This window comes from Triticum aestivum, chromosome 7A (assembly GCF_018294505.1).
Source record: "Triticum aestivum cultivar Chinese Spring chromosome 7A, IWGSC CS RefSeq v2.1, whole genome shotgun sequence".
Lineage (NCBI taxonomy): Eukaryota > Viridiplantae > Streptophyta > Magnoliopsida > Poales > Poaceae > Triticum > Triticum aestivum.
The window spans coordinates 649,242,572-649,265,519 of NC_057812.1; the positions used below are offsets into that span (position 1 = coordinate 649,242,572).

A 22,948-nucleotide genomic window follows, 5' to 3' on the forward strand; every position below is an offset into this window, starting at 1 on the left:
ATGGAGTAACTGGGCCGAATCAGCATACATTTCTGTATCAAAACCAATTCACATACTAGGTTGGTTTCGATAGCTACACCCCACAGAGTTATCTTCGAATTTACAAGACTCCAGACGTGTATTTTGACAAATTGGAACACTCAAAACAGAAACAAATTCCAACCATGACCTTGCAAACAATATCAGAAGACTGTTTTATGTAAACATGGTACTATTCCTATTCTCCTTGTCCAGCACCAAATACAAATCCAGTTGTACCCATCAGTAGATTGGCCCTGCAATCACAAACATCAGAAACAAAAAAAAAAAGAACATTGGTTATGAAACAGTGTAGTGATCAAGGTGGCCTCAGACCGTCCTAGTTCAGAAGTGTCGTCATTGTACAGACAATCTAGGTTGCCTGTTCTGCAACCAATACTAATCATCACCGGCCACAATCAACTTCCCACTTTACAAATACCAAAAGTGCAGGAAATAACAATCAAGCAATGCAGAGTAAATTGTGTCAGATTCAAAGTTTTCTCAGCACCCTTCCGAGGAAGTAAGACAGGGATAACTGTATTTTTACTTGTGATCTCATCATCCACATCCAAACTGATCAAAAACAAGAAAAAGCAACAGAAAAATAGTTAACTGGAATCTATCAGATCTTCCTATCAATGTGAAAGAACTGACATGGTCGCCACAGCGGACGATTTCCCTTTCGTAGTTCCGCATCATTTAGATCCCAAAACACAAACACAAAGATATAAGGAAGTAGAAAAAGGCTCAATGAATATATGAGGCGTTTCCAGGATAAGCTGACACCGAGAACGCCACCAATCAGGATATCACCCCACAGAGAATCGCTTCTAGCGTCTGAGCCATTACCCCGTGAGGAACACAAATCATCCCCCGGAATCGGTAATGGACGCGCGCATAAATCAATCAATTAAACCAAGAAAAACCAACAAAGAATCAATCTAATTTACAGGTCAAAGGCGTCAGTTTGGGGGGATCTGGGAGCTCAGACAGCCAAGGGGTTGTCTTCAAGAGCGCTGCTGAAGAGGCAGCATCAGAAACTCTAGTCCACATAGATGTCATCACCGCTATTCGAACACCCCACAACCACGAGAAGATGCAAACAGAGAAGAACACTGATGTAAAAGAAAGCAAGAAGAAGCGACGGATCGATGGTGCGAGATCTGGGAGCTCAGACAGCCAAGGGGTTGTCTGCAGATGCCGCTGAAGAGGCGGCATCAGAAACTCTAGTCCACAAATTTGTCATCACCGCTGCAAAACTCTCGTCGACCATCGATGGCAGCACGAACGAACAAGAAACAAATCGATACGAAAACCGAAAGGGCGATGTGGATCGGGGCAGAGGGGGGAGCTGCGGGTGGATGAACTGTTGGGGTTTGGATTATGGAGGCGGCGTTGGTGGGGATTTATAGGTGTGGCAGGATGTTTCTAGGGTTTGGGGGTTTTCCTCGGGTGCAAATGGGCCGGGCCGAAGCATTGGTCCGCTGGGCTGCCGCACTACCTGGGGGCTGGACGACCACTATATTGGACTCAAAAAATTCCCTAAAAAATAAACTCAAAATTTACCACAAAAAATTATTAGACTAAAAAATCGACGTGTCTATTTGCCTCAAATATAATAATAAGACACGTCTATGCTCGAGGGACTCCTTGTTATCTTATAATTTTCTACCTTTCCGAAAAAAGAGGATGTTATCTTATGCACTCCTTAAAGTTGAGGAGGGTCGGAGCACGGAACACTGACTCGAAAAGGAAATGTCTTCATCCGTCCGAACACGGCCCCTGGCCTCTGCAAGGACTAAAACCCTATCTATCTACTAGACGGTGCAAAGACACTAGGAATCCCTTCCCTGCCCATAGCCACCGAAACGACGGATGGAGGGGAGGCAAATCCACGAGTTCATCGACGGAGATCGAGGAAGGAAGACTTTCCCTGGTCGTCTTCCGAAAGGGGAAAGAAAATTCCCCAAAAAAAGTATGTTATGGTGCATTAGATTTTAAAAACTTATTATAAGACTTCTTGTTAAATTTTGCAAAACTAACTAAACTAGATTGAAGATGTTCCACCAAAACAAGGTAAAAACGTTGCAAATCTTGGGCACGACATTGTTTGTCTAGGCGCGCATAATTTGGCTATTGTGGTACCAGCCAATTGCCTCTCGCCTATACAATATTTTGTTCTTAAAAGTGGCACAAGAAAAATATGACCGTCTTCCATATGAAGGCATTTAAATTCATATGCACGTAAATCCATACCAGCCAATTGTATCCCATATGCACGTAATTTTACAAAAAAAATATGACCATCTTCCATATGAAGGCATTTAAATTCATCATTGATTGTGCCATCACGAAATTCGTTGACAATGCCTTCACATTCCTCTTGGTTCTCCCTTGAGGTTTATAGAATTTTGAGTTCTAGTCGTTTGAGTCATCAATGAAAACAAAATTATTTTTATTAAAAAAACACATCAGATCTAATGGCTGATTCTCGAAAGGACCAAGAGGAGGTGCAAATGAAATCCATGATCACCTACTCTAAAAATTATATTCCTTAAATATGCTTCTAAATAACATGTTTTTATATAAACGTACAACAATCAATAGTTTTAATAGGTTATCTAGTGTAAGCAAAAAAAAGGCAAGTACGCATTGCAAAGTAGCATATGGAATCATAGTAAGCGCCAAACTGAGCTAAACTGAGCTTGTAGAGTAGAAACTAAATGATGCTAGTAATGGATTACTAGATCAATGATGACGCGCGTTGCCGCGCCCGTATATTTGTACAATAAATATACGACCCCATGAAACATATTAAATTTTGCATAAACATAGATCAATATTAGTTAGTAATCAAGGAAAATATCACAGGTGCAAACTGGCTTTGGTATGACAACAGATGAAACAACATACACTTAGTAAATATAGAGTATTGTCAAGACAAATAATAAGCAGCAGCACAAACAAACATGTAGTTATTAACTTAAATTGGCATAGTAGATTTTATACATGGCACATTGATGAAATCTTCAGATCTCCAAATGTAACATAATGCGCGACAACCAAGAAGAATTAGGCAAGCCTCATGCACCTGGCCATTTGTGAAAAGTGAGCATTAATTATACATGGATTGCCACATGTATAAAATGGGGAAAATCCCTTCAAGAAAAAGTGAGCATGTCGGATGTTGATGTAACTGAATCATGAGGTTTACCTGGAGTGAGTTGTAGAAACAATTAATAGACATTGTCAATACCTTCTGAAGCAAACTCCATGAATTTTGCAATGAAAGAAAGCGTATATCACTCAGATTTGAGATGAACTTTGAGGAAAGGATTGTACTATCAATCTTAAGCAAACATCACATCTTACTACCAAAATTGGAGGTATTATAAAGGTTAGATGAACATAAGGTTCAGAACCTATGAAAATAACTTAGATTCACATATGAATCATCCAAGAAACAACCAAAATGTTTCGGTGGATAGCTAAAAAATATTCCCCAAAAGAGAAGAAATTCCTTCGGAGTTGCTGAACATATCAAAAATAATATAACTACTGATCCCTGTTCACTACATAATTGGATTGATCACTCATAGTTACCTGAAGAAATGGAAGGCGCGACCATGGGCTTTGATGAAACCCAAGATCTATAACAGGTGAGCCTCATAAGCCAATTTCAAGATTAACAAACAAAGAAGGTCCTCCATGAATCAGTATCTCCTACCATGTATGCACCAGCAGATTCTCCGGCCAGCCCTAAGCTAAAGTTGTGATAGGAGAGAACTCAGGGCTCAAGCATAGGAACTTTTGTGAAATTATCCAATGATGGCCGCTCCATCGATAGGCGGAGCAGGCTGGTATTCTAGCTTGCTTTCACCATTGGTGGCTGGGCGACTCCGAGGCACCTCCGATGGACTCTATCTCCTTGTGTCCGCACACAAAGTTCATGCCTTTGGTTGGCTACACCAGAACCACCACATAATTTCAATTTTTTTTGCCACATCAAAAATTAAGATATGGTATGAAAAATAATAATTTCAAAAATTAAATTAAATTTTGAAAATCTAACTAAGTAAATTTCCATGTATGTCATTTTTTCTCGGATGAATATTTTAACATATACATGCCCAAGACATCCATGGAGTTGAATAAAATAGTTAAGCATACATCCATTATATGTCTTCAAACCAGTGCCATCTAGCAAGCACAAAACCAATAGGAGTATAGGTACATTAAGTGACCTGGCCATTAGCTATTGGAGATCGAAAACTATAGGATTCCTTCAGCCAATGGAGTAGAACCAGTTGCCACTTCGTACACAAACACCACCTGCATCAAATTGGGAAGAAACTATAACAAAAGTCAGAACCCATAATTAACTGGGCGAAAGATGTAAGGAACATAGGAAGAAGGGAGAATCTGAAGCAAGGGAGAAGCCAACCAAATTGAACTGGGCACGAATAATAACAATATCTAAGGCATTGATTCCGTATGTACAGGTGGCCATGGGTAATTGAGTTGATAAGCATCAGCTACAAGCCTACAACTGAAACCAAAACTTCTGTGTCCACAGTTACACCCAAACAGAAGCGATCTGGAAACATAGTACATAATCTGAACCACAAAACTACACGCAGCCATACTCAATTCCGATCAACCATCTTTACTTAAACATGCCACTACTTCCACACATACAATTGTTGTATCATAAACAAATCATGGGCGACCAACGCAACCCCCATCACAACCCGGGGTATATCCGCCTCAGAACATCCAAATTTGTGTATGTAATCACAAGCCTGTAGCAGCAAGTCACAGTGAACTCAGTAAAAAACCAGGAATCAAATAATTGGGGGTAGAAGTGTTCCTAAATTCTTTATTTTACGGAGTAGAAGTGTTTCTAAATTCCATAGAGAAAAAATTGAGTTAAAAGGGTAGGTAGAAGGGAGGGGAGACAAGCATAGCTCACAAGATGGAGTGGTGACCTTAGCATCAACTATGTCTGTCAAAGACTGTCACAGAATTACGAAGTCAAGGAGGGTAGTGGGGAACGAACAGCGAGACAACACACGAGAGAGACGATATAGACGCTCACGGAGTGAAGTAGGAATACAAAGCGACATGGTAACTGACTTGCAATAATCAGCCATCGGTGAGTTAGTGCATATCGATCACCGTTAAAGGTGTGTAGCAACAGCGATTTATTTTCTCAATATTCAGCTAGTCGACTCCAATCGGCAGGACATGATTCGTTGCAATCTCCATGATACATCTTCTGAAGGTTCCTTTGTGCCATCTTGAAACTTGTTGTCCCCATCTTGTCCATACTCTGTATAGCTCCACCATCTAATCATGTACATTTACACTGATCTTTTTTACACACGAACGAGCTTAACTCGTTTCGCCTGATACAACAGATCAAACCAAGTTATAATTGAACATAAATCAAGAAAAATATTTAGAATTACAATTAGATGCCTGATGCAACAAATCAAGCTAAAAAAGACTTTCAGGACCAATCTGTAGTACTGACCTTGCGGTGCAATCTATGTTGGAAATCATGAAGCAAAAATACCTAAGTAATACTCTACATGATAGAGGCGTTCTCCTCCTGTCCTCCTACTTTCTCCTTCTCATGAATCTAGGGGAAGATATCGTTGATGTAGGGCGGAAGCGCAGAGGCTGTCTTGAACAGCAGCGTGCCTGAGACACTGGTTGAATCGTCATGTAACCGGCAAGCTGACCAGTTGCGTCACTCGAGGTCGAGGTCGTGCAAGGTCCCTGTTCCTCAAGGACAAGATCAAGGGAGCCCTAATGCCTGCGTGATTTGGAGCAATAGATTGCAATTAGCATACCAGATCCTCTCATCTCCTCTTCTCCTCTTCTGAAATCCGACCCTCTCATCTCCTCTTCCACCAACACGGATACCAAATCGAGTAAGTGAATCTATCAAAAAATAGGGGATGCATGGAAGGGGGAGAGACACATACCTGTAGAGGATAGACCTAACATCGCTGGTGAGATTTTATGCCTTGCCATGATCTCTATTTTTTTGGTGCGAGATTTGGAATTTGTAGCGATCCGGGCGGCTCGACTTCGATAGAGATGTGCTAATTGGCGACTCACTCCAGCGGCAAGCACATGCTTGCCATTTTCCATCGTCTCTCTCTGTACGGCGGTGACCTCACCCAGCGATCCACATCTCAAGGCCTAGGCCGAGATTGGGAGAGGTTGGCATGGAGAGAGGTGGGATGCGGTTCGCGGTGGGGAGGGGAGGGGGCGGGGCGCGATGGTGAACAGAGAGCCGTATCGCGACTGTCCATTTGGCATTAGACCTCAACCCGCATTAATAACCAAGAGACCTCCGATTTTGTTCTCAGAATAGCGGCCCACACAGCCACACAGGAGGTGCATCGCACGCCCAATAACGACCAATCTATGCCATCAGACGGCCAAAATCAATGAAGGCGTGAGAGGGCTGGAAAAGTGCTCGGTTATAATGTCTTTAAATTATAAGACATTTATAGAGGTAGAGCTACATGTGGCTCTTTGTTTCCCTATGCCTCCCACGACGACATGCTCGAACTGGTTCCCCTTGAAGAGAAAAAAAGGAAATAACATTGTACCATCAAGTTCTTCATATATCTTTAGTGGGCGATGTTACATTTCAGTTTGATTTTGGCACGAAGAAGATAGGGACTGCATACTGCGATTTATGCTCAATGACAATGATGAGTCTGAGACGTATCTAATCAGTGTGAGTCCTCCTATACATTGAGTACAGTGGTATTCAAGCCCTTGTTGCAGGCCAACAAAAACACTGTGTAGTTCCATCGGCATATATAGCAGGCCTGTGGAACCCCAATGTAAAATAATCAATTCTACATGTCACTCTCTGTTTCCCTTTGCATCCCAGGCCTACAGGATCAAAGTGGTTCTCCCTTGAAAAGAAACAAGGAGAGAACAAGATACTACCGAGTATTCTACTTAGTGGTGTGTGAGTTTTGACACAAAGAAGAGAGAGACCTATAGAATGAGACAGGTGCCTTGATGGTGAATGAAAAGTCTAAGAGTTGTATAGACCGAGTGCTCTTTTAGTTTCTACTCAAACCCATAATACTTGTTGTAGACAACGGCGGTTGGATGAACGATAAAGCTTACTTCATTGCTACCAACTACCAATACAAATAGTAGCCTTTCTCTCTTTGTTTGTGTTTAGAAATGCATGTAAGATGCTCTATTGAAGTGCCATGTACTCTTATCAATTTTTTTTCTTCAAAAAGTAGGATAATCTTTGGCATCTACATCAAGCGATGCACAAAGTCATTTTTATTAAATTATTCAACAACGTTTGATAAAAAACAGATACATGGATCGACTCAAAGCCACCTTCCCGACGATCTGTCGCTACACCTACAAACCTACTAGCTTGATGATGTGCCCGGGCCACACTCCAACGCACATAATCTAATCCAGTGGCCTCACCAAGCAGCGGCTAGCCGAGGTCATCAACCGGTCTGGCAGACTCTTAGCGCGCACTACATGCGCATGCTCCAAAGTCCGCCGCCACCATCTTCCGTTGTTCCAACCTTAGGAGAGATCCCCGCATTGACCTTGCTAGGTCTAACTGTCGTTGATGCCACCATGATGCTAGACAACGCTATCACCCTACGCGCATCCATCAACACACGTCCATCGCCAAGACCCCACTGTGCCGCATCGCTGAGACCCGCTTTCATTGACACGGTAGACGCCACACCGCACCACGTCTTGATCCAGATCATCGCCATCACCAACCCAAATGGTGTCCATTAGACAACTATCTCCCAAGATGGAGCCTTCAAGAAATGAATGATGCCAGAGACACCGTCGCCGCCCACCGCGGTTAAGGTTTTCACCCGGGAGACAAATGACATGATGGAGGTGGAAGCAGAGCTGACGAACGTCTCCATGGAGAAAAAATGGTGCCCACAGGCGTCGCCACCGTCATGCCCGAGCAGTGTCGGCTAGGGATTTCTCCTGATTTGAATCCCCACCTCCATCCCCATCTTTATCGAGGACTGGCAAGTTCATACGGAGGAGTACACCGAGTAGGGAAGAGTGAAACGCACGATCCAGTTTCAAGAACCATCGGGCAAACACGACCATCGGTCACACGACGACACTACAAAGTGAGGCGGATACATCGTGCGGATCAGTCGCCTTCGATCCAGGTGTCCACCAGCACCGAGCACGACCCTGTCGCCGATCACATGGACCTCCCCGTCGCCCTCGTCCTTGGTAGTCGTGTGGCTTTAGCCGCAGTGCCTCGGGAGGCGACGAGAGGGGTAGAGGGGAAGGGCGAACGAGGGATCTGAGATGAGGAAGGAGAAAATGGTGGCGGTGCTAGGTTTCACGAGTGTTTGAGGGATCCTTATGTCATGGACAATCTCGATCCTTATCTTGTGGCACGTGAAGGAGGAGGGCATATGCCAGGAAGTTGCTACATGGTATCTTTATCGTGGGTGATCATAATTAGAGCATCTACAACCAGACTTGGCACCCCCCCTCCCTAAACGTCTGCAGACACGCCTAGACGCACCCGCGGTCAGTGACTGGTCACCTCTCAGATTTTCAATGCCACAACCAGGTACCTCATTTAGCAAAGCCCAAATCCATACAACCACATGCATCATAAACTAACTCTACGATCATCCATGACTACTACATCAATACATGCCATTGAACACCCTAGCCAGTCGATGATGCAAACAGGGGAGATGGAAAAAGAAAGCAAGAACAGACGAATCGATGGTGAGATCGTGGAGCTCATACAACCAGTGGGTTGTCTGCAGATGAGTTGTCAGCAGATGCTACTGAAGAGGCGGCGTCAGAAACTTTAGTCCACAATTTTGTCATCACCACTACAAACCTCTCGTTGACCACAAAAGTAGCACGAACAAGAAACAAATCCAAACAAAAACTGAAAGAGCGATCTGTATGGGGAAGGGAGGGGAACAGGGAAGAGACGCATGTAGGATGTGGGATGAACTGTTGGGGATTGGAATACATAGGCGGAGTTAGTGGGGATTTACAGGTGCGGGGGCTGTTTCTAGGGTTTGGTGGTTTCCTCACGTGCAAAATGGGACGGGCTAACGAATTGGGCTGTCGCACAACACGGGTTAGCCCACGCTTGGACGCGTCTCTGCCCGAGCAACTCTTTGTTATCTTACACTCTTATCTAAAAAAGGGTCTAAAAATGGCGTAATGTTACGCTCTAATAAAACAACAGAGATTGCATTTGATATTTTTCTTTCAAAAATCCAGTTTTTATTGAAATTTCTGAAAAATACACACATACCTGTACACACACACACACACACACACACACACTTCTCCGTAAAAATTCATGGTGAAATATATTTTTACGGGAGCTACACAAAATAACAAAATCATGTATTTCTAGCACACGTACTATTCACTATAAAAGTACACGATTTTTTTGAACAACTTACATCAAAACGTATTTCATAATAAAGAGCTAATCTCTGAGCAGATATTTACCAGAGTAAAGATAAAAATTCACGATTACAAATTCCCTATCCTTGCATACGAAAGTCTGTCAGCTAAAGAACAACTCTTCATCTTTTCTTTGTTTTTGAAAATGTTTGTTGCTGCTAATGTAACAAGTTCCAAAACTTGTCCATTGGCACTGCATAACCCGTTCTAAAGATGCATACATGTTAGATTTTTGCAAGAAGATAAAAAGTTGAAGTCAGGTGAACATCATGAGCTTGAAATTCAATGTAATAATCATGCAACCCCAGTACTTCAGTACAGTTGCCACAAAAAATACTGTTTCACCTTGTACAACAAAATTTAGCTACACAACACACCGACAGAAATTATACAAACGATTTTCCCTTCCCACGCATGAAACTGTACAATTTGTTACGTGGATGCCAGTATCCATCCCTTCCATTGCGGTGTCATAGCACGGGGGAAACCTGACTGAACCGGTCTGGCGAGGCCAGGCATACACAGCTTGGTAATTACACTTGGACAAGAACCTGAAACAAGCCAGGCGGCTACTATGAAACAGCATCGGTAGAATTCCTATCACTGGACGAATGATGCGAGTCATCAACAATGCTAACAATGGGTGCTTCCTGCTGGTCCTGCTGGTGGTGAGAAGGCTGTAGCACATCGGATGGGATGTTGATGCCAGCAAAACCGACTAATACAGCAGCAGCTCCGATGTAGTTCAGCAGTTGGGGAGCATGACCAGTGAGCGTGTCCACAAGGGCAGCAATAGGAACTTGGATCGTGAGACCGGCTGTAGCAACGGTGGTTGTTGTGAGAAGAATTGCTTTTGCCCATAAGTAGTCACTTAGAACATTATCTAACAAACCTGCAAAGAATTAAACAGCTCATAGATTAGTGACAATTCCCAGTTAGCGGCTCTACAAGTCATTTCGATTTGGTTTGTTTCAATGTCATGTATATAGCACTCACTAATAGCAGTCAAAAATTAATCATACAATCATTCACTATTATAGCTGACATAAAGGATGAGCACCCCAGGTTTCTAAAGAATAGCAACAGGCATGTAAATGAATAAATGTGTGAAGAGCCGACCTACCTTTCCCAACAATCAGGCCAACTTGCTCCCATGTCAGTGTGTGGAACGGCTCCAGCTTGGCAAAATTTAGCACCAACGCAACGGGAAGGAAAAACAACATATTGAACAGTCCCAGGAATCCAAGAAACTGAGCCATACTCACTTGGCCTTGACCTTCTTTCTCATCAGGCAACTTTTTCCGTATCAAGGTGATATACACGGCATATAAGCCAGCTGAAACAATAGAAAGGAAGTCTCCAAGAAGAGGATTTGTGGCAACAGCATTCAGTGTACTGCCTGAATCAGCAAGACTAACTATAATTGTTCCTGCTATGCAGAGAAGCACACTGATCAGCTTCAACCATGTGAATGTTTCTCCAAGAAATACCAATGCAACCAGGAAAGTGAAGAGGGTAGACGTGCTGCTCAGGATCGTGTTTGACTGAAAAAGCAGGGAAATATTGTAAGCCAGTTATTGATGATAGGACTAATATGGAAGCAGTGTACAGCTTTTCTTAGTATCACTTACTGTAACAGTGGTGTATCTTAGAGACAGATTGAATGTAAGCTGTGCGAGAAACCAAAAAGGGCAGACTAGCATGCTGACTCTGGCTGTACGAGCACGCGTCCAGCGCCCTTTTGCATCCAACCCCTTGCTGCAATCTGCAACACCTAGCTCTGTATGGATAGGGAAGTTCGCATTTGAAGTCAAATTGTCTTCTGACAGGGGTGAGGCTGCATTGCCCTCCTGCCCGCTTCTCTGTAGAAGATTCACACTCTCCAGATCCGCAAGCTGCTGCAGGTCTGCGCCATCCTTGCCTTTCAACTTTGACCACAGGTTGTCGATAGAATCCTCGAAGTAGCGAGCGAACTCAACTATGGGGATGTAGACAATAAACAGAGAATTGCATATGTACGTGATCAAGAAGGGGGAAACACCGCCATCCACGACAGACTGAACGATGTAGCTCGCAGCGATCCATATGCCCGCGATAGCGACGATGTAAATCAGCCCTAAACACCACCTCCAAGTGTCGTTTCTCATCATGTTGCCCCACTTGCTTCTGCTACTGCTGCTGCTGCCGGGGTCATCAGCACACTCCATGTTTCCTATTAGAGCAAAAAACAAGAATTAACATTTGGCATGATACCTCAAACAGCAATTCCGTGTGGACAGCACGGCTTTGGTAACCCAATCCTGGAAGGAACTTGGGTTGCAGCTGCAGCAGGTAAGCGACACGCATAACTTGAAATAGAAATCCTAGGATAAACCCCATAACAATCGGTCCAACAACCAGAATTCATGCCGAGTTTTACGCCGAAAATTCAGTAAGCGCGCCGCTTCCTAACAAACTTTCTGTGCCCAATCGCCTAACAGCAACGAGCCATGCGTAATTACTGACCCATACCTCCGCAGCCCCATGGGCTGGGCATCAACTACTGAAGCAGCGCAAGGCAAGCAACCTTCTGCTTCTAACTTGAACCTCTACCACCAGAAATCAGCGAATTTCTCTAGCATGATACAACCAAGGATGGGGGGAAGCTACAATGGAGCCGTGCGTTACCTGGCGCGGAGACGGAGTCGCGCTGGACGGCGGAGGAGCCCATGGATCCGATCTCTACGGAGTTCGCCACCTCTCCCGGCCAATTCGGATCCCGCCTCGTCTCTCTCCCTCCCCTGTACCTTCAGCTACCGCGACTCCTCAGCGAGCCGCGCACGGCACCCACGCGGCCCGAACGGCGGAGCGGGGGCACGCGGCGAGCCTCCGCGACCGTGCAGCCGGCGGGGGGCACGGCACCGGCGACGAGGAGGGAGGGGGGAGCCGCTCGCCGACGGGGGCCACGCGGGATGCGGACCCGCTCTCCGCTCGGAGGCTGGTTAAAGCAATGCGCGCTGAGGCTCTCGTTGGGGGTGGAGGTGGAGGCGGAGGCCGCTGCTCGCCGGAGACGCCGCGGCGGCCAGGAGCGGCGGGTGAATCTGGACGGAATCGCGCGCCGAATGTTTTTTTTCTCTCGCTCGGTGGGGTACCGCGTGGTGGTGCGGCGCGGGCGGGTGGCCTCGGGTCTCTTGTGGTGGTGCGCGGGTCGCTTCGTTCGTTCCGGAAGTGGGTCCCGCTGTCAGCCTCAGGTCTGCCACCTAACTCGAGTATTTATTGTTTCATGATTTTTGACGGATAAGCCAGTGTCGTGGAACACGTGGTGATGGCGATCCGGATTGTTTTGATGAGAAACCAAACGGGGAATAAAAAATAACAGGGATGTTGTGCCTAATTCTTTTTATACTGTATTAGAACAATTTTATTGGATGTGTGCATCCTAACTATGCAGAGGCCGGGTGTATACTCGTTGTGTTTGTATCTTCTTGATGCTTCATTTTGAGTTAATAAAATTCATCCTTTATAAAAAAATAGAACAACTCCAACGGGCCGACCCAAACGGACGATAATTTTGTCCGCATTTTGTCCGTTTGGGTCCGTCAGGCGGACACGAACGTCTGCTTCCGCGTTTGGGTCGGCGCATGCGCCCAATGCTGGCCCGACCCATTTTTGACGGGGCGAGAAAAAAAAAGAATACATGCATATTCAAAATAAAAACAACATTAATTAAACATTAAAGCCGGCCACGAAGGCCGACGAAAGTCCACGCGTCTACATTTGCATTAATAAAAACTAAAAATGAACTAAACTACGAGGCGGCGTGCTGCCCTAGGCGTCGTCGTTGTTGTTCTTGGGGTCCGTGAGGTCGATGAGCGTTGGCGCAGGGCCGACCCAGGGGAACGCCGTGTTCCAGAGGGTGTTCATGTCGGGCGCGGGCTGTGTCGCCGCGGCTTGGCACGCCTCCTGCTCGGCGTCGCGCTGCTCGTCCTCGGCGTCGCACTCGAGCATCTCGAGGTGCTTGCCGTGGCGGCGCTCCTCGGCCAGCCGTCGCTAGCGCCAATGCTCGAGGTACGCCGCCTCCTACGCCGGCGTCGCCCAAACCCAGACCGATGGCGCGCTGACCCACTCGTGCACTACTCCCGTCCAGAAGTAGCGCTCGATGGGGATGGCTCCGGCTTGGCTTTGACATGGGACGGTGTGTGAACCGGCGGTAGGACGCAGTCGCCCGCCGCGGAGAGGGCCGTGGCCGCCTCGTACACTGCCTCCTCTTCCTCGGCCGCCGCCGCCCTACGTCGGTCGTCCTCCTCGCTCTCCCGGTAGACGGCTGCAAGGGCCTCCTGGTAGGCGGCCTCCGCCGCCTGGTCCTCCTGTCGGACGATGAGCGGAGGCGGTGGCACGACGCAGTCGATTTCGTGAACGCGGCGTCGCCTTGCCTCGCCTCCTCGTGCTCGAAGGCGAACTAGCGCACCCAGTTGGGCGAGTCGGTTGCGTAGGCGGAGTCGCGATGCTGCTCCGACGTCAGGAGCACCCGCCGGCGCCGCACCTCCTCCACGTGCGCCCTAGCTGACCACGGCGCCGCCGGTACTGGGATCCTCTCCGGATCCAGGTGCCAGGCGTGCGGCAGGGTGGCGTCGTGGTACGGGAGAGGCACACGGTGCTGCCAGTGCCACTCTGCCTGGTGCACTAACACGTTGACGCGCTTCCTCGGCCGGCGAGCTGGCACCGGCGGAGGCGGGAGGAACTCCAAGGGAAAAGGCCTAGCGGCGGACTTGCCCTTTGGCCTTGCTGCTGCTGCCGGCGCCGGAGAAGAGCCCCATTTGGCACGACTGGGTTGGCTAGGGTTTGCTGGTGACGGGGGAGCGAGTGTGGATAGATGGGGACGGGGGCTGGCTGGAAGCGGTTGAGGGCGGCCCTGCCGCACGGTCGACATAAAAAATGACGACCGCCGTTGCTGACGTGTGGGCCCGAGGTCATAAATTAAGCTGACCAGGAAGGTTGCGGGCAGTTGGACGACCGCCAGGTGGGGCCGCGGCGGACACCGAGAAGACGCGCGTGGCGTCCGTTCCGCGTCCGCGCCGACACATTTGGGGCGCAAATTTGGGCCGCAAATGCATCGGCGCGGATGCGAAGCGGACTCGATTTGGGTTTAGGACGGCGCATTGGGCCCCCTCTTTTGTCTGCTATTACGTCTCCGTCGTATCTACTTTTCCAAACACTTTTGCCCTTATTTTGGACTCTAACTTGCATGATTTGAATGGAACTAACCCGGGCTGACGCTGTTTTCAGCAGAATTGCCATGGTGTTATTTATGTGCAGAAAAAAAATTCTCGGAATGACCTGAAACTTGACGGAGACTATTTTTGGAAATAATAAAAAATACTGACAAAATATCAAGACCAGGGGGCCCACACCGTATCCACGAGGGTGGGGGCGCGCCTGCCCCCTGGGCGCGTCCCCCTACCTCGTGGGCCCCCTGGAGCTCCTCCGACCTCAACTCCAACTCTATATATTCGTGTTTGGAGAGAAAAAAAATCAAGGAGAAGGATTCATCACGTTTTACGATACGGAGCCGCCATCAAGCCCTAAACACTATCGAGAGGGCTGATCTGGAGTCCGTTCGGAGCTACGGAGAGGGGAATCCGTCGCCATCGTCATCATCAACCATCCTTCATCATCAATTTCATGATGCTCACCGCCGTGCGTGAGTAATTCCATCGTAGGCTTGCTGGACAATGATGGGTTGGATGAGATTTATCATGTAATCGAGTTAGTTTTGTTAGGGTTTGATCCCTAGTATCCACTATGTTCTGAGACTGATGTTGCTATGACTTTGCTATGCTTAATGCTTGTCACTAGGGCTGGAGTGCCATGATTTCAGATCTAAACCTATTATGTTTTCATGAATATATGTGAGTTCTTGATCCTATCTTGCAAGTCTATAGTCACCTACTATGTGTTATGATCCGGCAACCCTGAAGTGACAATAATCGGGACCACTTCCGGTGATGACCGTAGTTTGAGGAGTTCATGTATTCACTATGTGTTAATGTTTTGGTCCGGTACTCTATTAAAAGGAGGCCTTAATATCCCTTAGTTTCCGCTAGGACCCCGCTGCCACGGGAGGGTAGGACAAAAGATGTCATGTAAGTTCTTTTCCATAAGCACGCATGACTATATTCGGAATACATGCCTACATTAAATTGATGAATTGGAGCTAGTTCTGTGTCACCCTAGGTTATGACTGTTATATGATGAACCACACCCTAGGTTGTGCCTGAGGGCTATGTTATGGATGAAGAAACTAAAAGAGATTTCCTTGCTTGGAATGATAGAAGTGATCTTAAGAAATTATTAGCTAAGCTTAAACAAAAAACTCTGAATGCTAGAATGAAATATGATCCCGCTTATGCTACTTCACCTATCTTTGTTACTGATAAGGATTATGAATTCTCTATTGATCCTGATATAATTACTTCGGTTGAATCTGATCCTTTTTATGGCTATGAATCTGAAACTATTGTAGCACATCTTACTAAATTAAATGATATAGCCACCCTATTCACTAATGATGAGAGAACTTGCTACTTTTATATCCTTAAAATATTTCCGTTCTCATTAAAAGGTGATGCTAAGATATGGTTTAATTCTCTTGATCCTGGTTGTGTGCGTAGTCCCCAGGATATGATCTATTACTTCTCTGCTAAATATTTCCCTGCTCATAAGAAACAAGCTGCTTTAAGGGATATATACAATTTTGTGCAAATTGAAGAAGAGAGTCTCCCACAAGCTTGGGGGAGGCTTCTCCAATTACTTAATGCTTTGCCTGATCACCCTCTTAAGAAAAATGAAATACTTGATATCTTTTATAATGGACTAACCGATGCTTCCAGAGATTACCTGGATAGTTGTGCTGGTTATGTTTTCAGGGAAAGAACATCGGATGAAGCTGAAATTTTATTGAATAATATGTTGACAAATGAAAATAATTGGACACTTCCTGAGCCAACTCCTGAGCCTATTCCTAAACCAACTCCGAAGAAAAGGGGTGTTCTATTTCTCAGTCCTGAAGATATGCAAGAGGCAAAGAAATCCATGAAAGAAAAGGGTATTAAAGCTGAAGATGTCAAGAATTTACCTCCTATTGAAGAAATACACGGTCTTAGTTTACCACCTGTTGAAGAAATATATGGTTTTAATCCATCACCTATTGAAGAAACACATGGTCTTGATAACCTGACACAGGTAGTAAAGGTAATTTCTCTCTATAGATATGATAAAGCTGAAATCCCATTTACTAAGTTTGCTAGCCCATGCTTAGATGAGTTTGATAAATTTATGGTTAAGTAAGAAGACTTCAATGCTTATTTTGGTAGAGAATTAAAACGCAGTGCTGATATGCTTGAACACTTGGGTGATTATATGGCTAATGTTAAAGGTGAACTTAAACTTATTAGTAAACATGCTTCTATGGTTACCACTCAAGTAGAACAAGTACTTAAAGCTCAAAATGATTTGCTCAATGAATTGAATAGTAAGAATAATTACTATGCTATTAGAGTGGCTACTAGAATTGGTAAAACGACTCAGGAACCTTTGTATCCTGAAGGCCACCCTAAGATAATTATGCAAGATTCTCAGAGAAATAATATAGATGCACCTAGTCCTTCTAAAAGTAAGAAAAAGAAAAATGATAGGACTTTGCATGTTCTAGTGAACCTATTGCTGAAACACCTGAGAATCCAAATGATATTTCTATTTGTGATGCTGAAACACAATCTGATAATGAACCTGAAACTAGTGATAATGTTAATGATAATGTTCATGATGATGCTCAACCTAGCAATGATAATGATATAAAAATTGAACCTGCTGTTGATCTTGATAACCCACAATCAAAGAATCAAGGTTATGATAAGAAACACTTTGTTGCTAGGAAACACTACAAGGAAAGAGAGCCTTGGGTTCAGAAACCCATGCCATTTCCTCCCAAACCATCCAAGAAAAAGGATGATGAGGATTTTGAGCGCTTTGCTGAAATGATTAGACCTATCTTTTTGCATATGCGATTAACCGATATGCTCAAAATGAATCCTTATGCTAAGTATATGAAAGATATTGTTACTAATAAAAGAAAGATACCGGAAGCTGAAATTTCCACCATGTTTGCTAATTATACTTGTAAAGGTGAAATATCAAAGAAACTTGGAGATCCAGGAGTACCCACTATACCATGCTCCATTAAAAGAAAATATGTTAAAACTGCTTTATGTGATCTTGGAGCCGGTGTTAGTGTTATGCCTCTCTCTTTATATCGTAGACTTGATTTGAATAAGCTGACACCTACTCAAATATCTTTGCAAATGGCTGATAAATCAACTGCTATACCTGTCGGTATTTGTGAGGATGTGCCTGTTGTGGTTGCTAACGTTACTATTTTAACGGACCTTGTTATTCTTGATATTCCCGAGGACGATAGTATGTCTATTATTCTTGAAAGACCCTTTTGAATACTGCAGGGGCTGTTATTGATTGCACCAAAGGCAATGTCACTTTTCATGTTAATGGTAATGAGCATACGGTACACTTTCCGAGGAAACAACCTCAAGTCCACAGTATCAATTCTATTGGAAAAATTCCATCGATTATTTTTGGAGGTTTTGAATTTCCTCTTCCTATTGTCAAGAAGAAATATGATATTCTTATTGTTGGGGATGTGCATATCCCCGTTGAGGTAACCTAGTGTTACTCAAAAATTCTCCGGTTCCATGTTATTCGGAATGAGTTTGTTAACAAGACTTGATCAACCTTGTTAATGGATTCCTTTTGATGATCATGAGATGGATGAATTTAGAAAACACAACTCCCTGTACCCTCTTTCTACTTTCTGTTATTTATATTAAATAAAGCAAAAATAGTATTTTCTGTCTGTTTTCTGATTATCCGTGCAATATAAAAATACCCCGAAAATAAAAGTTCTCCAAATGCCCTAAAATTTAAATATGATTTTTCTGGAATATTTGAGAATATTTGGCACTAAGAACACAATAGGGGGGCATACACCTGGCCACGAGGGTGGAGGGCCCGCCCCCTGCCCCGTGGGCCCACAGTGGCCCTCCTCCACTTATTCCTGCACCCACACACTCCTTCTTCCTCCCACAAACACCATTATCCAGCTCAAGCACGAGTTCTAGCTCATTTTGCTGCGATTTTCGATCTCCTTGCTCAAAGCACCTCTCACAAAACTGCTTTGGGGGATTGTTCCTTGGTATGTGACTCCTCCATTGTCCAATTAGTTTTTGTTCTAGTGCTTTATTCATTGCAAATTTGTGCTGCCTAGGTGACCATGTTCTTGAGCTTGCATGTCAAATTTATATGGTTCCAATTAGTTCTATTGCATGATATAGGCTCTAGGCACTTGTAGGAGTAGTTGCTATCAACTTTGTTGAGTTTGGTTCACTTTTATTTGAAGTTACTAAAAATTTCAGAATTTTTCAGAAAATAATGAAGAGATTTTTGAGGGGCTCATCGAGCCGAAGCTTGAAGGATAAGCAAAGTGAGGAGGATAAGAGACCCAAGTATAATCTCCCTCGCACCACGGAGGTCCGGCCGTGTGAATGGCCTTGTGATGATTTCTTGAGAGCTGCCGGGATTTATGAGGATTTCTATGAATTGGCTGAGAATGCAGGCCTCACCGCCTTCCTCCACGACCAACGCGAACATTATCTCTTAGTCACCAATATCTTAGTGCAAAACTTTAATTGGCTGGGAATCCGTCGCTATCGTCATCATCAACCATCCTCCATCACCAATTTCATGATGCTCACCGCCGTGCGTGAGTAATTCCATCGTAGGCTTGCTGGACGGTGATAGGTTGGATGAGATTTATCATGTAATCAAGTTAGTTTTGTTAGAGTTTGATCCCTAGTATCCACTATGTTCCGAGATTGATGTTGCTATGACTTTGCTATGCTTAATGCTTGTCACTAGGGCCCGAGTGCCATGATTTCAGATCTAAACCTATTATGTTTTCATGAATATATGTGAGTTCTTGATCCTATCTTGCAAGTCTATAGTCACGTACTATGTGTTATGATCCGGCAACCCTGAAGTGACAATAATCGGGACCACTTCCGGTGATGACCGTAGTTTGAGGAGTTCATGTATTCACTATGTGTTAATGCTTTGGTCCGGTACTCTATTAAAAGGAGGCCTTAATATCCCTTAGTTTCCGCTAGGACCCCGCTGCCACGGGAGGGTAGGACAAAAGATGTCATGCAAGTTCTTTTGCATAAGCATGTATGACTATATTCAGAATACATGCCTACATTACATTGATGAATTGGAGCTAGTTCTGTGTCACCCTAGGTTATGACTATTACATGATGAACCAAATCCGACATAATTCTCTATCACCGATCCATTGCCTACGGGCTTTCCATATATTGTTCTTCGCTTATTTACTTTTCCGTTGCTATTGTTACAATCACTACAAAATACCAAAAACATTACTTTTGCTACCGTTACCTTTTGCTACCGTTACCACTCCTATCATATTACTTTGCTACTAAACACTTTGCTGCAGATATTAAGTTATCCAGGTGTGGTTGAATTGAAAACTCAGCTGCTACTACTTGAGAATATTCTTTGGCTCCCCTTGTGTCTAATCAATAAATTTGGGTTGAATACTCTACCCTCGAAAACTGTTGCGATCCCCTATACTTGTGGGTTATCATCTGCGCCGACCGAAATGCACAACGACGGATGAAATGGGCCGCCCCATTGAAATTGCTCTTATTGTGGAAAATGGATACCCCAATTAATCAAGATATTTAGTGAAAGTTTCAATCATGTTATACATGGCTAGACGTACCATAATTTTTAAGTTACTCACCGAGCTCTCATTTGTCTGCATTGGTATTGTTCGTCACTAAAGTGATATCGCTCTCCATTGCCGGTTGAATGAACTGTCGATACGTCGTCGCCGACAAGAAGCTCAAGGGTGTCCGCATCTGTTGCATAATAGTCCACCCCTAACCTGGTTCTCTACCTCCTTGGTGGTACGCATATGTCCGTCAAGACCCTCGCCGCTAGACCATCACCTTGGATGTTGAGTCGTCTAACAGCATTGGCAACATCAAGGTAAAGATCTAGGAGAAGGAGGGCATCCACCGGACCGGCGGCATCCGATCCTTGTTGGTAAGCAACTTGAGGATGGCTGCACCTTGGCGGGGGTACAATATCCAGAAGGAGCCCACCCTTCACTTGGTGCCCCGCCTCTGCAGTGCCCAGTAAGTGGGGAACTCCTAGTCAGCGCCTTCAGCGCCGCGCAAGCTAACCAGCGCCTGCAGCCGCGACTGGATGGGCCGGCCCACAATGGCGCGGCATGGAAAAGGCTGCCAAAAAAACCACTCTCAATCGGGATTGGTCTCGCGCACTAACTCATTCAAAGAGCGAGGCTAACCACTTCATACATCTCCGTGGTATCTACTTTTCCAAACACTTTTGCCCTTGTTTTGGACTCTAACTTGCATGATTTGAATGGAACTAACCCGGACTGACGCTGTTTTCAGCAGAATTACCATGGTGTTATTTATGTGCAGAAACAAAAGTTCTCGGAATGACCTGAAACTTCACGGAACAACTTTTCGAAAATAATAAAAAATCATTGCAAAAGATGAAGGCCAGGGGGCCCACCACCTGTCCACGAGGGTGGGGGGCGCGCCCCTACCTCGTGGGCCCCCTAGAGCTCCTCCGACCTCAACTCCAACTCTATATATTTGGTTTTGGGGAGAAAAAAATCAGAGAGAAGGATTCATCGCGTTTTACGATACGAAGCCGCCGCCAAGCCCTAAAACCTCTCGGGAGGGCTGATCTGGAGTCCGTTCGGGGCTCCGGAGAGGGGAATCCATCACCATTGTCATCATCAACCATCCTCCATCACCAATTTCATGATTCTCACCGCCGTGCGTGAGTAATTCCATCGTAGGCTTGCTGGATGGTGATGGGTTGGATGAGATCTATCATGTAATCGAGTTAGTTTTGTTAGGGTTTGATCCCTAGTATCCACTATGTTCCGAGATTGATGTTGCTATGACTTTGCTATGCTTAATGCTTGTCACTAGGGCCCGAGTGCCATGATTTCAGATCTGAACCTATTATGTTTTCATGAATATATGTGAGTTCTTGATCCTATATTGCAAGTCTATAGTCACCTACTATGTGTTATGATCCGGTAACCCTGAAGTGACAATAATCGGGACCACTTCCGGTGATGACCGTAGTTTGAGGAGTTCATGTATTCACTATGTGTTAATGCTTTGTTCCGGTACTATATTAAAAGGAGGCCTTAATATCCCTTAGTTTCCATTAGGACCCCGCTGCCACGGGAGGGTAGGACAAAAGATGTCATGCAAGTTCTTTACCATAAGCACATATGACTATATTCGGAATACATGCCTACATTACATTGATGAACTGGAGCTAGTCCTGTGTCACCCTAGGTTATGATTGATACATGATGAACCGCATCCGGCATAATTCTCCATCACCGATCCATTGTCTACGAGCTTTCCATATACTGTTCTCGCTTATTTACTTTTCCGTTGCTATTGCTATCATCACAACAAAATACCAAAAACATTACCTTTACTACTGTTACCTTTTGCTAATGTTACCACTACTATCATATGACTCTACTACTACTAAAACGACTCAGGAACCTTTGTATCCTGAAGGCCACCCTAAGATAATTATGCAAGATTCTCAGAGAAATAATATAGATGCACCTAGTCCTTCTAAAAGGAATAAAAAGAAAAATGATAGGCTTTGCATGTTCTAGTGAACCTATTGCTGAAACACCTGAGAATCCAAATGATATTTCTATTTGTGATGCTGAAACACAATCTGATAATGAACCTGAAACTAGTGATAATGTTAATGATAATGTTCATGATGATGCTCAACCTAGCAATGATAATGATATAGAAATTGAACCTGCTGCTGATCTTGATAACCCACAATCAAAGAATCAAGGTTATGATAAGAAACACTTTGTTGCTAGGAAACACTACAAGGAAAGAGAGCCTTGGGTTCAGAAACCCATGCCTTTTCCTCCCAAACCATCCAAGAAAAAGGATGATGAGGATTGTGAGCGCTTTGCTGAAATGATTAGACCTATCTTTTTGCGTATGCGATTAACTGGTATGCTCAAAATGAATCCTTATGCTAAGTATATGAAAGATATTGTTACTAATAAAAGAAAGATACCGGAAGCTGAAATTTCCACCATGTTTGCTAATTATACTTGTAAAGGTGAAATACCAAAGAAACTTGGAGATCCAGGAGTACCCACTATACCATGCTCCATTAAAAGAAAATATGTTAAAACTGCTTTATGTGATCTTGGAGCCGGTGTTAGTGTTATGCCTCTCTCTTTATATCGTAGACT

At 44.6% G+C, this 22,948-nt stretch overlaps 1 protein-coding gene and 5 non-coding genes across 6 annotated transcripts; all 6 read right to left on the bottom strand.

The window, feature by feature from the left end:
• Positions 1 to 345: 345 nt before the first annotated feature.
• Positions 346 to 432, bottom strand: LOC123155235 (small nucleolar RNA snoR20a). Its single transcript, XR_006477291.1, has one exon. It is a non-coding gene; the product is annotated as a small nucleolar RNA snoR20a (small nucleolar RNA).
• A 66-nt stretch (positions 433 to 498) lies between these two features.
• LOC123155137 (small nucleolar RNA R38) lies at positions 499 to 591 on the bottom strand. The gene has a single exon (XR_006477251.1). It is a non-coding gene; the product is annotated as a small nucleolar RNA R38 (small nucleolar RNA).
• Positions 592 to 773: 182 nt separating this feature from the next.
• Positions 774 to 905, bottom strand: LOC123155240 (small nucleolar RNA snoR80). Its single transcript, XR_006477297.1, has one exon. It is a non-coding gene; the product is annotated as a small nucleolar RNA snoR80 (small nucleolar RNA).
• A 93-nt stretch (positions 906 to 998) lies between these two features.
• LOC123155209 (small nucleolar RNA Z157/R69/R10) lies at positions 999 to 1,095 on the bottom strand. Its single transcript, XR_006477272.1, has one exon. It is a non-coding gene; the product is annotated as a small nucleolar RNA Z157/R69/R10 (small nucleolar RNA).
• Positions 1,096 to 1,184: 89 nt separating this feature from the next.
• LOC123155207 (small nucleolar RNA Z157/R69/R10) lies at positions 1,185 to 1,279 on the bottom strand. Its single transcript, XR_006477271.1, has one exon. It is a non-coding gene; the product is annotated as a small nucleolar RNA Z157/R69/R10 (small nucleolar RNA).
• An 8,510-nt stretch (positions 1,280 to 9,789) lies between these two features.
• On the bottom strand, positions 9,790 to 12,668 carry LOC123148966 (uncharacterized vacuolar membrane protein YML018C). Its single transcript, XM_044568501.1, has 4 exons — positions 12,190 to 12,668; positions 11,154 to 11,734; positions 10,646 to 11,066; positions 9,790 to 10,414 (listed from the first exon to the last, which is right to left on the bottom strand). The coding sequence occupies exons 1-4, from the start codon at positions 12,230 to 12,232 to the stop codon at positions 10,095 to 10,097; spliced, it is 1,365 nt and encodes a 454-aa protein (XP_044424436.1). The 5' UTR covers positions 12,233 to 12,668; the 3' UTR covers positions 9,790 to 10,094.
• Between the last annotated feature and the right edge of the window lie 10,280 nt (positions 12,669 to 22,948).

Coding starts and splice junctions, on each gene's coding strand:
- LOC123148966 (XM_044568501.1), bottom strand. CDS start 12,232: ATGGGCTCCTCCGCCGTCCAGCGCGACTCCGTCTCCGCGCCAG. Junction 11,067..11,153: donor TAAGATACACCACTGTTACA/GTAAGTGATACT, acceptor CTGCTTTTTCAG/TCAAACACGATCCTGAGCAG. Junction 10,415..10,645: donor TGGCCTGATTGTTGGGAAAG/GTAGGTCGGCTC, acceptor AATTCTTTGCAG/GTTTGTTAGATAATGTTCTA.